This window comes from Salvelinus sp. IW2-2015, linkage group LG4q.1:29 (genome assembly GCF_002910315.2).
Source record: "Salvelinus sp. IW2-2015 linkage group LG4q.1:29, ASM291031v2, whole genome shotgun sequence".
NCBI lineage: Eukaryota > Metazoa > Chordata > Actinopteri > Salmoniformes > Salmonidae > Salvelinus > Salvelinus sp. IW2-2015.
In genome coordinates, this window is record NC_036842.1 from 57,649,722 (window position 1) to 57,666,025 (window position 16,304).

At 41.5% G+C, this 16,304-nt stretch overlaps 1 protein-coding gene across 1 annotated transcript in view; it reads right to left on the reverse strand.

Annotated features, from left to right (window-relative positions):
• Positions 1-16,304, reverse strand: part of LOC111960961 (potassium voltage-gated channel subfamily KQT member 1-like) — a 249,406-nt gene that overhangs the window by 220,459 nt on the left and 12,643 nt on the right. Inside the window, exons 2-6 of the mRNA XM_070443012.1 lie at positions 8,721-8,811; positions 5,418-5,544; positions 5,105-5,183; positions 4,822-4,918; positions 2,181-2,321 (exon numbers count right to left, since the gene is read on the reverse strand). Of these exons, the coding sequence (XP_070299113.1) occupies positions 2,181-2,321; positions 4,822-4,918; positions 5,105-5,183; positions 5,418-5,544; positions 8,721-8,811 (535 nt within the window). The remainder of the gene's footprint in view (positions 1-2,180; positions 2,322-4,821; positions 4,919-5,104; positions 5,184-5,417; positions 5,545-8,720; positions 8,812-16,304) is intronic.

Genomic DNA, 16,304 nt, shown 5'->3' on the forward strand with positions numbered 1-16,304 from the left:
TGCAATTACAGTTTTAATTAAACAATCTTAATTAAACAGTCTTTTGTGGTGTATAGATCCCACTAGCACAAGACTACCGCAGGTTTCTCATTACCCACAGCCTTACATTCAACAGTTTAATGAACTGAACTGGAAACTTGACCCGCCACGGATGGAAACAGCCACAACAGCATGGGCACAACACCATAAGCTGCCTCCTTATAGACTGAGTATTGCACCAACTACTTCACGCATCAGCCACAAATGGAGAAATTAATAGTCATTGAGTGTAGTTCAATCTTTGGTCCCAACGAGGGTGAGCAGCATCTTCAAAATGTCCAATAAGAACCCCTGTGTGTTATTGAAGCTTTAGGATTATGTCTGTATTCATCGTCTACTTAACTCCTGACACCTTTTGTCTATTTCCCTCAAACAAAACATCTTTCTCTGAGGCTAGCAATAGCTTTGTGTGACTGAAACTGGCTTAGGAACTTGTGTCTTCACGGTATTCCAGAACCACTCGAGGTAGAGGGGGACATTGACAGACACACACCACAAAACAACCACAGAGGTGGAAATAGAGGCTGTGGGTTTGATTCCTGCTGGGGTCACATACAGTTGAAGACGGAAGTTCAGATGTATGTGAGAAAAACTCKGTTTTTCACAATTCCTGACATTTAATCCTKGTAAAAATTCCCTGTCTTAGGTCAATTAGGATCACCACTTTATTTTAAGAATGTGAAATGTCAGAATAATAGTAGAGAGAATGATTTATTTCAGATTTTATTTCTTTCATCACATGAGATGTTTACATACTGTACAGTCAATTAGTATTCGGTAGCATTGCCTTTAAATTGTTTAACTTGGGTCAAACATGTCAGGTAGCCTTTCACAAGCTTCCCACAATAAGTTGGGTGAATTTTGGCCCATTCCTCCTGACAGAGCTGGTGTAACTGAGTCAGATTTGTAGGCCTCCTTGCTCACACATGCTTTTTCAGTTCTTCTATGGGATTGAGGTCAGGGCTTTGTGATGGCCACTCCAATACCTTGACTGTGTTGTCCTTAAGCCATTTTGCCACAACTTTGGAAGTATGCTTGGGGTCATTGTCCATTTGGAAGACTCATTTGCGACCAAGCATTAACTTCCTGACTATTGTCTTGAGATGRTGCTTCAATAAATCCACATAATTATTCTTTCTCAACATGCCATCTATTTTGTGAAGTGCACCAGTCCCTCCTGCAGCAAAGCACCCCCACAGCATGATGCTGCCACCCCGTGCTTCACGGTTGGGATGGTGTTCTTCAGCTTGCAAGCCTCCCCCTTTTTCCTCCAAACATAACGATGGTCATTATGGCCAAACAGTTCTAATTTTGTTTCATCAGAACAGATTACATTTTTCCAAAAAGTACAACCTTTGTCCCCATGTGCAGTTGCAAACCGTAGTTTGGCTTTTTTATGGCGGTTTTGGAGCAGTGGCTTCTTCCTTGCTGAGCGGCCTTTCAGGTTATATCGATATAGGACTCATTTTACTGTGAATATACATACTTTTGGACCTGCTTCCTCCAGCATCTTCACAAGGTCCTTTGCTGTTGTTCTGGGATAGATTTGCACTTTTCACATCAATGTACGGACGTGGTAKCTTCAGGCGTTTGGAAATTGCTCCCAAGGATGAACCAGACTTGTGGAGGTCTACAATGTTTTTTCTGAGGTCTTGGCTGATTTCTTTTGATTTTCCCATGATGTCAAGCAAAGAGGCACTGAGTTTGAAGGTAAGCCTTGAAATACATCCACAGGTACACCTCCAATTGACGCAAATGATGGCAATTAGCCTGTCAGAAACTTCTAAAGCCATGGCATAATTTTCTGTAATTTTCCAAGCTGTTTAAAGGCACAGTCAACTTAGTGTATGTAAACTTCTGACAAACTGGAATTGTGATACAGTGAATAATAAGTTTAATAATCTGTCTGTAAACCATTGTTGGAAAAATGACTTGTGTCTTGCCAAAACTATAGTTTGTTAACAAGAAATTTATGGAGTGGTTGAAAACCAAGTTTTAATGACTCCAACCTAAGTGTATGTAAACTTCCGACTTCAACTGTATGCTCAAATGTATACACAACACATTTCACTAAAAGTGGCCTTGAATTTCTTTTTAAGTGTCTGCTATATGGCATATGCTATGCTATTACTATGCCTTACCACGCCCCACCACAGGGCATCAGCATAGCTGGAGAAGCCAGTCTTGCCCTCCTCGTCCACAGCATCCTTCTCRGCCAGGTACACAAAGTAGGAGGAGAAGATCAGCCCCAGGAAGCCGATGTACAGCGTGGTGATCAGCTCCTACAACAGAGGAAATACACACTGAGTGTAGTATGTCAGTTGTAATGTGAAGATAATGTGTTGATGTTAAATGCATTTCTTGACATTATTTGCACATTTTGCATAGCAGGTATGAATCGAACTCAAATGAAATGCATCCGGAACATATATCATTACAACACATCGTTTGATCAAGGCTACAGCATGCAATGATTTAACATAGAAAAAGGAGGCATATACAGTGGATTCGGAAAGTATTCAGACCCCTTGACTTTTCCCACATTTTGTTACGTTACAGCCTTATTCTAAAATGGATTAAATAAAAAATGTTCCTCATCAATCTATACACAATACCCCATAATGACAAAGCGTAAACAGGTTTTTAGACATTTTTGCTAATTATTTAAAAACAAAAAACAGAAATACCTTATTTACATAAGTATTCAGACCGTTTGCTATGAGACTCAAAATTGAGCTCAGGTGCATCCTGTTTCCATTAATCATCCTTGAGATGTTTCTACAACTTGATTGGAGTCCACCTGTGGTAAATGCAATTGATTGGACATGATTTGGAATGGAACACACCTGTCTATATACAGTCCCACAGTTGACAGTGCATGTCAGAGCAAAAACCAAGCCATGAGGTTGAAGGAAATGTCCGTAGAGCTCCGAMACAGGATTGTGTAGTGGCACAGATCTGGGGAAGGGTACCAAAACATTTCTGCAGCATTGAAGGTRCCCAAGAACACAGTGGCCTCCATCAWTCTTAAATMGAAGAAATTTGGAATCACCAAGATCCTAGAGCTGGCRGCCCAGCCAAACTGAGCAAATGGGGGAGTAGGGCCTTGGTCAGGGAGGTGACCAAGAACCCGATGGTCACTCTGACAGAGCTCCAGAGTTCCTCTGTGGCGATGGGAGAACCTTCCAGAAGGAAGCACTCCACCAATCAAGCATTTATGGTAGAGTGACCAATCAAGTCTTTATGGTAGAGTGGCAAGACAGAAGCCACTCCTCAGTAAAAGCCACATGACAGCCCGCTTGGAGTTTGCCAAAAGGCACCTGAAGGACTCTCAGACCATGAGAAACAAGATGCTCTAGTCTGATGAAACCAAGATTGAACTCTTTGGCCTGAATGCCAAGCATCACGTCTGGAGGAAACCTGGCACCATCCCTATGGTGAAGCATGGTGTGGGGATGTTTTTCAAGGACTGGGAGACTAGTCAGGATCGAGGGAAAGATGAATAGAGAAAAGTAGAGAGAGATCCTTGATGAAAACCTGCTCCAGATCGCTCAGGACCTCAGACTGGGGTGAAGGTTCACCTTCCAACAGGACAAKGATCCAAAGCACACAGCCAAGACAACGCAAGAGTGGCTTCGGGACAAGTCTCTGAATGTCCTTGAGTGGCCCAGTCAGAGCCCGGACTTGAACCAGATCGAACACTTCTGGAGAGACCTGAAAATAGCTGTGCAGCAAGGCTCTCCATCCAACCTGACAGAGCTTGAGAGGATCTMCAGAGAAGAATGGGAGAAACTCCCCAAATACAGGTGTGCCAAGATTGTAGCGTCATACCCAAGAAGACTCGAGGCTGTTATCTCTGCCAAAGGTGCTTCAACATAGTACTGAGTAAAGGTTCTGAATACTTATGTAAATGTGATATATTTCTTATTTTATACATTCGCAAAAATAAACAATTTAATKAATTTTAGAATAAGGCTGCAACGTAACAAAATGTGGAAAATGGTCAAGGGGTCTGAATACTTTCCAATGCACTATATCTCTCTATCATTTCACARAGAGAGAAGACGTCAGCTCCCTTTGACTATTGATGTAACTCTAACACTAACCCTAAAAGATGACCGCTAGACCCATTGCACATCACGGAGAAATAACCCACATCTTCCAGCTCAAGATAATAATAATAATAAAGAAAAGAGTAAAGAAGAGCTGTTGAGCCTGACTCTCTACCTCTCTCTCCTTATAAAGCCTTGCGGGTCTCAGTGAGAGTATCAMAGGAATCTGTGATTGCGCACCGGGCTCTGTGGTAATCACTGGTGGTAATGTAGCATGAAAAACATGGATAGATGTCTGCCCATAACCAGACAGGCTAGGCAGGAGGCAGGAGGAAGGGCAACTCAAACAGAACAAGTGCACTAATCCTCTGGAAGAAATGGCAGCAATGTGCACCCATCATCTGACCACAGGGTGTGTCCTTATTTGGTTAAGAAATGTCCAACACTAGTTGTTTTTCATTTTCAAAGCCATGACTAACCTCGTCTTAAGGCATCTCATTTACATTGCATTTTCATTTTCATCAGTTTGATTGACTCAGAATTTATAAGAAGCCTACTCAAGGGGAAAAAGTAGATCAAGTAAGATCAAGTAGGATCAAGGTAGATCAAGTCCCTCTACTTAAAACAGCATTATGCTCCAGACGACCTTGCGATATTTAACTTCATGTGAGCACATACTGCACATAATTACGAGATGAAATGACCCCAAGGGATGTAAAGGGATCTCCACCTGTCGATGGAGGAAGACTACAGATCCCAGAAGCCTCCATGTTCCTCCTTGACGATCCACGTGCAGCATGCGTAGAATCTGGAGGAAGCGAATCCCCCTGTAACCGAGACAAAAGGAGACAAAAGGCAACCGATGTCAATCAAACCTTAGCCTCTACCAATGAGAGAGCCTCCTATACCTCTACTCGCTTCCGCCCATTTTACTAAGCAACGACAACACAGTTACAGTTCAGCACAAGAAATGACACTTTTATTACACTGTTATTTGTAACATACACAGTTACCTGATAGCAGATGTGGCAAACACCTGGCCATTGGAACCTACACTCAGCACTATGACTGAGGCAATAACCACTATCAGATCTGTGTGGGGAGGGGACAAAGGAAACAGACACCATCTGTAATGCATTCTGTGCACCTCAACACATTAACATTTAGCTCATAATCTTCAAATGTTTAACTTGCCATTGAAAAACACAAGTAGTAACAGTAGAAATAGTACTASAAGAAGAGGGGTAAAACCATGTAACAACAGTGTCTGTCTGATTGCATGTGGCACAGTCGTGTGCGATGTAATAAAGTAGAAGCCAGGTGCACCAATGATAGATATGGGTTTCCTGATGAAGCGGAGTCGTCCCTTGATCCCCACATATTTGCTCCTGCAGCCGGAGGACCAGAGCCGCACCACGTACTCTGTCCCAAAGAACAGCACCAGGACAATCTCCTGTGGACCAGAACATAAGAAGTAATAGACAACAGTCAGGAAAACAGGGCTGGGGGAAAAAGGGGAAAGACACAAAGCATTCAAAACTAGTCCATTAAGACCCCTGCATTTGTACTACGACTTCTACACACGGTCTATTTACTATTTCATACTGCAGCATATGAGAGGGATATGTGTGTTTTTCTATGTCCAGTGCCAAGCAATGCATTGAGATCTCAGGCGTGATAAGAGCTTGGTGGGACAGGGTGTGCTGACAGAGAGAGACCGAGGTGGTCAGGTGGTGAGGGAGCCATTCACACAGGCCCACCCAGAAAAAGGTTTGATAGCATCTCTGATGACAGAACATATTGAGCCAGAGTCAAAGGCTCACTGATTTGAGCGTCATGGCTGTGACAGCGCCTCAGCAGGATGTGCAGGTAGGATAAATCCTAATGAGCTGGGTTGTGTTGGGAGCCCTTTACACATCTGTTGGGTGGTTAAAAGACAACGGTCAGAACCATTAGAGAACCTGATTGGAAGGAAAAAAGAACTCTGGGATGTGATTAAAACAAAACAGCCGGTGGTTGATCCAGCATTATTAAAGTAACCATATATCCCCCAGCCCCACTAGAGAGAGGCTGCAGCAATCACTGCAGTGTAGTCCAAATTCCCCATTCAATATGAACCATTCATGGTCCTCCGGGAGAAAAACAACATTCGAGTGTGTGTGCGTTTGTGCGAGCATCCATGCGTGTGTGCGTGTGCGCGAGCACGTATCTTAGAGGTTTGCATGRGTGTCATTTTGTGTAGGTGTGACACGTCTTGATAAGTCCTAATGAACCAATATCTTTTTCATTAGCACCATGTCTCCATAATATTGTGCCACCTAACGCTCAGCAATAGCCGTCCCAGTGTGGGTGGCCGTCCCATTGCTTGCTTAAACTGGCTTCCCTACCAGTCCCCCCTTACAAAACCTAATTCCAAGGCCCTGCTGCAACAACAGAGCTCCATAGTCACAAAAACAATCCCCTGACTGTCACTCACCCTATAAACATTTGCACGTACCACTGCAGTGACGGTGCCCTTCCTTTCCTCATAAATTATACTGTGCAGTGGATTGGATTGATGTTACAGGAACAAATAGCAATGTTGTGTAGATTTAGCATACAGTGCATTCTCCCTTTGGGAGAAATGCTCACTAACAAAGATGCTAGAAATATGCCTTTTGTGCGTATGGAACATTTCTGGGATCTTTTATTTCAGCTCATGAAACATAGAAACAACACTTTACATGTTGCGTTTTATATTTTTGTTCAGTATATTTGTGGGCATTTGTGTCTAAAGGTGTCAGTGTCCTTCCAGCCAAGGCTATTTTCCCCACACCTGTTCAGACTGCTCCCCAGTGGCCAGCATCTCTAGGAGATAAGTCTATTTGTTTGTCACCTTGGCTTGTTGTGAGATTTTAAAGAAACGTAAGCAAGACACGTGACATACAGTATGTCCAAATCAGAGTGGAACAGGAACGTGAAACATAGATGAATGACCAGATTGYGTCAGTGCTGGCTGAGAATAAAAGCCAGGTGTTTAACTGGTTTTGGTTCTTCTCAGTCAAATAATTGAATTACTACATAAAAACAAAACTGGTGAATTTGGAGAATCAAATAAGATTACAATAAATCCCCKAAATTCTAAAATGGGTCGACCAGATTTCAGAGATTTCAGTGTGATGGAACGGTAACTAGATGTTTACAGAAAACAGCTGATAGTATCATTTAATAGTGTTCCCTAATCTCCTAAAACTAGGATGGAGCTGATCCAGAGGTTGTAAATGTGATCAGATGGATTGAAGCTGGATTGAAGCTGGATTGAAGCTGGATTGAAGCTGGATTGAAGCTGGATTGAAACTCTTTCATGAGGCTCTGTGTTAAAACGGTGGAATGACGGTAGAGGCCAGTTTCTGATCAGATGTTTGATGGTGCCACTGTGCCGGACAGCTGTGACATCAGTGGACCCGGAGTAGACTGGAGAACAGGAGAGGAAAGGAAAGCGAGACTAGAGCGTGTGACACGTGATGGATGTCGCTGCGCCCTGCTGAACCTGGCTAGCTTTACTTTGGCAGTCGCCTTGAAAGCCAAATATCCTCGAGGACTAATGTCCTCTCTGCCATCCAAAACAAGCACGCTCTGATTCGTGAATGTCAGCTAACCCTGAACTCGCATAGCCACTCCACAACAAATACGCACCATGATGACACAAACACACAACATATGGCATACACAAACACAATGACATCATACACACACACAATGACATCATACACACACACACATGCAGGTGCACATAAAATGGGGTTACACAGTTGAGTGTCAAATGTCATCCTTAGGACATTGCCGCCTGTTTTCTTTTCTAATACGGTCTCTTGTAGGTTTCGTAACGCTCATGTCTTGAGTTACAAATGTCCTTTTTAACCACGTGTTGTTACTCAAACTCGAAGTCTAACTACTGCTTTAGGTCAAAATGTTCCAGCTCGGTCTTCTGTCCTACCCACTGGGCTTTGCACTCACTTTTCTTAGTTCTAATCAAGCTGCTGAGAATAGAGTTTTTCTTCCAGGGTGTAAATTAATGAATAACTCAGCAGCCAGTGAATCCTCTAAAGGGCAATGATGGTCAAAAGTTTAGAGAACACTCCTGTCCTCTGGTTGCCCACCCCCCCCCCCCCCCCCACACTGGGGAGGTGTGTGTGTGTGTGTGTGTGGTGTGTTGTTGTGTGTGTGTGTGTGTGTGTGTGGTGTGTGTGTGTGTGTGTGTGTGTGTGTGTGTGGTGTGTGTGATGCAAATTCCCTTATCCTGACCCATATCAGTATTTGTCTACTTATGAGAGTAGGACTGATAGTACTGAGAGTGGCCGATAGAATCTACATGAACCAAATCCCCCCCAGCAATAAGTCCTGAAGCATGCCGACGACTAATAAACATAGAGTTTCATGTGCCTTTATATATCCTTTCCATTTCATTTGAGGTTCACTACTGTTATCATACTGTTGAACACCAAGCTTGAAATCAGATGAATTTAAGATGGCGGTTAGTCTGCTTCCCACCCAAGATGTCCTACTCCCATCATGTGGATGTGGATGGTATTGCAATACAACAACAACAACAAAAAACTAAGAGAGGAAATCCATCACAAATCCACTCACCATCCAGAAGAGAGTTCCGCTGGCGAAATCGGCATAGTGCTCTATGGTGGACAGGACACTGAAGACGAGGCACACTAGGACCATGAGGAATCTGTGGAGGAAAGAAACAAACAGCACTCTTACTATCTATCACATAATGTACTGTATCTAGAGCCCTGTGGTTTTCCTGACAACTGATCATGTACATAGTAGCTGTTCATAAAGCCACACACAATGTTATGTAAGGTGTCTGGCTGGTCCTTCAACACAACAATTCCACAGCCACGAGTCTGGAAGTCTGASTCTGGAATGATTGAAATAAACCAAGCGAAACTAGTCCTAAATAATGATATTACTCTGCAACATTTTAGRCTATCTATGGAGGGCCTTAGCCTACAAAAGTGGCAATATGTAATTTTTTGGGCGACTCAACCAAATTCACATAGAAATGTGGGTTATAGTTATATCATTCTACCTGAAAGCAGGTCAAAGAAGTGGTTGATACGTTCTATGTGCACTATTTCTATGCTTCCTGTTCTTAAGTTTTGTTTTTGAAGTGCTTTGTAACACCAAAATGTGTGGCAACTGAGCTGCTATCAACTTGGGAGACAAAACCTTAACTTTGCTGGAGTATTGAAACACATCATCCTGAAATGTTTTGAACATAACATGGTGTGTTGAAACACCACTTAAATCAAGTGTMGTGCAACACCTTGCCGGAAACTGGGAGCACTACTGGAAAGGCTTGAAAACACTATGTTGCTGTTTTGAATCTTATCTAGTGCAGAATTAGATACCTTCTTTGTTGGTMTKTTTTCCTCTCTCTAAAGCTTCTAAACACTATTATAARGTTTTGAATCCTGTCTAGTGCAGAATCAGATCACTTTGTCGGAAGTGTATTAACGTTTAACATTGTTTTACGTAATTGATCAATTGACCTTTTTATACTGTTTTGGCAGGCATTATCAAGCAGAGTGTTCAAACCTCCAGCAATAACTGGCGGTTAAACAGCAAGAATTGAGGATTCTGCACTTCTGTGTCTTACATTGTGGGAATGGATGCTGTCCTCATTGAACGTCATTTTGCTTGATGATTTTGATATCTGTTCATCCCGATCTACTACACCTCATGGTACAACAAGCATTATATTTATAGAGAAAAATACATTTCTTTCTTCAGTAGATACAACATTGTGTGAAAGAATCACGTGACAAGATAAGAAATGCAAAGTGACTAAAACCAAAGACTTCTCTCTCTTTGGTTATCCTCATGAAAGATAATTACATTTCGAGAAACATTAAGTTGTATTTATTCTTACATTATTTTGGTTAAATGAAAATAAGAAATAATTGAAATGACTTGCATACATTTAAAAAATAAATAGTTTGGGGGGTATTTTGACACTTTATTGAGAGTTGTGAAATGACAGAGGGGATACAGATAGGTAGGAGAAACAGATWGAAGGGTTGGAGCGGGGAGTTGAACCCCAGTCTTCGGTGGGGAGAGGGGTGATGTGTCCAAGCCGGGTGAGTTAGCGCTAGAGCACAGGCTCTGCACGACTTGCATTTATTTTTATTAAGTATATGTTGGTTATGGGTGCGCTGGTTTCCATGCCCGCCAGAGCGTCGGACGGGGCTTGGTCTTTACCGCCCTTGGAAAATCCCTTTGAGCCGGGGGAGGGGGCCTCACCCTACTGGCGTGTAGGGGCGGGTGGGGGCGAGCACACCCACTGACCATAACACCCACTGATGGGAGTTGTTTTAATAAAAAAATATAGAATAATAATAATAATACAAATAAGTATTTGTTATTGTTTTTTTTTGCCCATGTCAATTCACCCCAGAATAATTTCTTACAATGTGGCTGTGTGGTTGAGTGGGTGAAATTCCACCGAAATGTACCATTTTACTGCCCCTCCTGTTTCTAATCTGTCTAAATAAACCATTGAAAAATAAAGCTGGAATTCAATATTTAGGCTATAAACGATTTGCATTTCTAAACCGTTGATTGTATGAGAAACATTGGTTTTGTGTTTTATGCTGCCTTTCACATGTACTGAAACCCCAAAAAGTGTTTTCATAACGCTCTTAAAAACACCAATATTCAGAATAAAGAACCACGTTGGGTGTTTCAGAGTACTTTATTTACATTTCAATACACATTCTGTGTATTCAAACACTTACATTGGGTTTACATTCAAACACTCTCCAAACATCAGATCTAAGTTTAGGTGCACAACTTTTCATGGTTTTATTACACAGTCATGGTTCTTTGAGACTTCCTGCTTGTATAGTGTACAGTAATACCCTCTCAGAGATGGTGCTAAATAGGGGACGCATAGTACTGACTGTACTGTAAGCAGTAGGTGTTGAAACCCTGTCCAGTGTCGCTGACCGTGGGAGGGGTGAAGTGAGATTTGTGTTCTGTGAGAAACATGCACACCACGGTTTCCAGGAGGATTCTCCTCACACTCTGTGACACATGGGCCAGATGGGGGAATGATTTCCCTCCACCTGGATTAAGGGCTGTCACACACATAAACACACACGTGTGATGATAATGTTCCATGTGCTTCGTGTGAGTGTGAGTGAGAGAGAGAATATGACTGTAGTGACATCACATCCCAGATGTAGATTGTACTCACTTGGCATACGGGACTTACGTGAGTTGACTACTAGACTGAGAAAGACATATTAAAGCCCAAAACCTCCTCAAAGAACAATAACACACTCTATAGGACTCAGCTGATCCAGCTACAACAGGCCTGTCTGAGAGATGGTAAGGGATAGCAAGACAAACCCAAACAATAACAGACAATGATTGAGTTAGTTTCCATTCAAAAGCAAACGGACATCTAAAATTAGCCCAAACATCTATTGTACAGCTGCCTTTAAGAGTTTACTGAAAGGAAAATTGGGAACACTTATTTCACCGCAAATCATTCAACGCTAGAGGGGCTAAAACAGGAGCAGACAGAGAGGTAACATCAGTAGGAAGCCCCCCTCCCTGGGCTGAAGGCAGGATTAGTGGGGTGAAATGGTGGGAGAGGGTCTGGATTAGTACCACTGTACTCTACTGCAGTCCCATTCAGACTCACGCAATCTCAATTTAACACAATCAGCCTGTAAACCCAGAGAACTGTCACTACGGTTTGCCTGTTGTCTTGACACATGCCTGACTACCACTCTCTCGTTGGACTCTAAAGCCACAGCTGTCTCAAGACATTTAACCCACTGAAATGCACAAAATCTATGGTCTACAACGGGTCAAATCCATCTCAAAGGACCATGACAAAGACCTGGAGAAGGTGTTTCTACAGGTTAGTTGTAGTATGAAAACAAATTGGAACAAGATTACACGTCCTTAGCATTATAAGGTTCTATCTGTAAAAAGATGCTTCTGAGATAAATGGCTTTAAAGTTCTGAACCCWAATAGGGTTGAATGGTGAGAGCAATTTTAAGCTTGTATTCTTTTTAACTTAACATGAATTGGGGTATTTTAGAGTACTACAGTGTATAGGTAGAGAACATGAACAGAACAAGGTTATGTCAAAAACTAAATTGTGGACAAAAATGCAGACAGAACCTTATAATTCCAAGCTCTCGGTCAGAGAGCGAGAGAGAAGGACTGATAAATGCTAATTTGTATAAAGGCAATGCTGAATTCCCTGCTGAATTGTAGCTATTGTAAATCCTCGATGAACTGAACAGATGTCCATACAAAACATGGAAGTAGCATTCCAGTACTTAGGTTATGAGGGATATCATCAAACATGTAGGGCTCCAACATTTAGGCCTACTCATGTTGGGATTAATAAAACACACATATGGGACGAATCATGAAATGAGAATGAAGCATTTCTGTAATCTGAAAATCCCTGTCCTTAGTAGGAGTATATTGTGAACAAAATCATTGTGGTGGTTTCATCTGCCGACGTATTTTGATTAAATTTGAGCATTTTCTAACATCAGGAGAAGAAGTGAAGAAATTGGAGGGGGCAGTTAAACTCAAATTACATGTAATACCTTAATCCTTTCTCTTGTCATAATAAGGGAGTTTCTTAACTGGATTTTTAGTAATGAAAATATGATGACATTGTTGGCTAGGTTATACGCAAGTGTCCAATTCCCCGGAGAAAAGTATGTTACGTAGCAGTGTGAAATACTACCTCTATTTTTGCTTGTTTCCTCACTCTGATTTCCCCAAAAAATAGTTGCACTGTAGAATACTGTGTGGCATTTCCCGTTGTGTAGTTATACCTGCAAGAGTATCAATACAACACAAATAAAGACATCATCTGACAGGCCAGTCAAAGCTAGCCTGGTTGCTAGTCTGTTTTTGCTCTTTTGCCAACTCCTTGTGGAATTGTCCTGCCAAACATTGTAATTTGGCTTGACAATGACATTGAAGTAGGCAAAGGCACAAACAGAGCTGGGACCAGGCTAAGTTAAAGCTTTTGGAAGAACAAAATGAAGGTAGCTAGTAAAGTTATAATTTGAGAGGACTGAAGCACACGGAAGACAGAACGACCAATCCCTGACCCCAGCAATATCAATAACACTTATCCACTGGAGCCAAATATGTATTTCCAAACCTCTGAGTGGTGTCTGGTAACAGCATAAATGTAGAGTATGATATATGAAGTACTACACAGAGTAAAACCAGACTTCAAGCTCTGCGTGTATCTAGAGTTCATACACTCTAAAATTACTCATGCCTAGTACAAAAACAGAAGATCCTAAGGCGGAGCAAAAACAGAGGACAAATCCTCTTGAACAGGGTCCCATGCCATTTTTTTTTTATCGCAATTACATAAGACAAACTGCAGAGTCCTATTTTAATCAAACTCCAATTGAATAAAGCATCTTTGAGTTCCAAAAAAGCAGTATAAACTACCATGTGTTAGTATTTGTTTTTCATGTGTTACATTCTTTAAATGCACACACTGTAGCCTTTCGTGATTGTTGCATAACGAAAAGTGCATTATAAGTGTACTAATATGAGTAGCAGCTAGCAAAACTAAGGTACTCTGTAATCCTCCTACAGTAATATGCTAAAGGACCTAAACCCTCTCTGTGTGCATCCTGAAGCCCCTGGAGGTGTTAACGTCGGGACAAACCAGGTCACAATCATTAGAGAACCTGATTGGAAGGACAAAACCCKTGGGATCTGCTGGTGGTTGATCCAGAATTATTACAGTAACTGCATATCCCCATGCCCCACTAGAGAGAGGAGTCAGCAGTCACTGCAGTGTAGTCCAAATTCCTCCTTCAATATGAACCATTCATGGTCCTCCGGGAGAAAAACAACATTTGTGTGTGTGTGTGTGTGTGTGTGTGTGTGTGTGTGTGTGTGTGTGTGTGTGTGTGTGTTCTTGTTGACAAGTGTCAGACGCGGAGACCCCAGTGTAAGGTCACACTGGACCTACAGCCGAGCTGAATGACAACGCTAGGTGGTCTGTCATAATCAGTGTTTCAGTCAGTCGAGCCATTTGGCCGAAGCTTATCACTGTCCATCTAGGGAAATCCACCAATGGCTATCTCCCTGGGAAATGAAAACGATTTCCAAATGAGGATTTCTGAATCAAAGACTCAAATTATGAATCAGCTCCTGTAACGGCAAATATACTGCGATATAAGATAACGCAAGATCCGTTCAAAACGTCCGTGTCCTCATGGAACCTCGTGTCCTCAGTTGCTTTAGAGCCCTGGTGCTAACACATCACAACGCGTATAGACCAACTGTAAGAAAAAGTAACAGTTTATAATGTGAAAGTTCCAAATCGACCAAAGACCATGACCAAGGCAAGGGTAAAACCTGATGGTAGTAACCAATAGCCTCCACTGGAGAGCATCATGAGTGGAGATTCTGTGAGCACCTCTGACTGTGGCTGTCCTCTCTCATCACCAGGCAATTCAGCACAAGATTACTTATTCATGTTTACTGTTTCCAAGTAGAACTATCTGATGGAAACATTTGCACTATTTRCTAACGCCACTTCAATTGACTAGACAGCTCAAGATCTTTCCAGATGTGACCATACAGTATCATTTCAAAATAACCTAGTTGGCATGGTACTTGATTCAAAATTAGTTTGGGTATACTATTGTAAAGATAGTGATTGAAACATGTTTGAAAGGCTCCTCAATAAAGTCTACCTGTAATTTACGAGCAATGTTATTACTCAACTGCGACAACGTTCTCCTGAATATGTGGGTGTGTTTGGCTTACCAGACCTCAGATTCAAACCTGCAAGATGACTATGAAATAGACACGCCTCTTCTGATCAAAACATCTGACCAGGCTGACGTGCTGAGAGGCAGGAGGACCTCGCCCTACGTTGGATTTAGGCTGGATTAAACTTACAATACAGTATATATAAACTCAATTATAAGTGAAATAATCTGTCTGTAAACAACTGTTGGAAAAATGACTTGTGTCATTCACAAAGTAGATGTCCTAACCGACTTGCCAAAACTATAGTTTGTTAACAAGAAACAAGAGTTTTAATGACTCTAACCTAAGTGTATGGAAACTTCCGACTTCAACTGTATATACTACTCACACACTTTGTTTGTATTGCATATTTAAATAATATTTACCTGAATTCCTTACCACCCCACAAAATTTGTCACTAATTAAACATAGTGAAAAAGATGCAGCAAAAGGAGAACCATGCAGTAGTGATCATTTGGATTAATATTCTATTACATATTCATTGTATTTATTAAAATTGTATACCAAATTAACAAAATAGTAAAAACATGATTTTTTTACCTGATTTTCAAAACCTTGACATTTAATTTAGAGAAATAGCATCTCTATTTTTCTCTGTKAAATGTTTAATGTTGATTATATGAATCTGAAACTTATTGACTGATTTAATTACTTATGCATCTAATTAATTGTTGTTTGATGTTTACATTATCACATTACCTATCTTTACTTTGGCAAAATATTAGGCGTTTTGGTGTCAAGTGTCAATCATAGAGATAAATAGAGGACTCTTGATGGAAATAATTAGTTTTGGTACAGACATTGCCATTGAGGGCTTCCAACATTTAAAAGTAGTCAACTGGGTGGGGATTCCTATGGGTTGGGAGTGATCAGCCAATGATCAGAGAACATTGTCTTCTTCAAATTGGGTGGCCTATGGTTTGTAAACCAAAGACTATGGTAATATCCAAGAGCCAAGACCAACATTTACACCAGGACATTGGTCCCAAGATCCAGATCCAGACCCAGATCCAGATCCAGACCCAGACAAGTTAAAGACTGAATTTATGCGGTCTTGAGTGGTCTCAAGATCAAGACCACTAGATCAAGAGTCCATGGGCCCTTCCTTCCTTCAAATTGTAAGAAACGCAAGTAAAGTAAACTTGAGTACAATACAGTACAGTAGAGCACAGTACAGTCAAGTACAATAGACTTCAGTAGCGTAAAGTAGACTACAATGTACAGTAGTAGAATACAGTAGAGTACAATAGAGTATTTTATTATTTGGGGGGGTGCTGATATTTGTCCTGTTACACACAAGTGTAATGGAAATGTGTTTATTGCATATCCTTACTCCCCTTGAGACACACGCAGGGAGTGGGGTCACA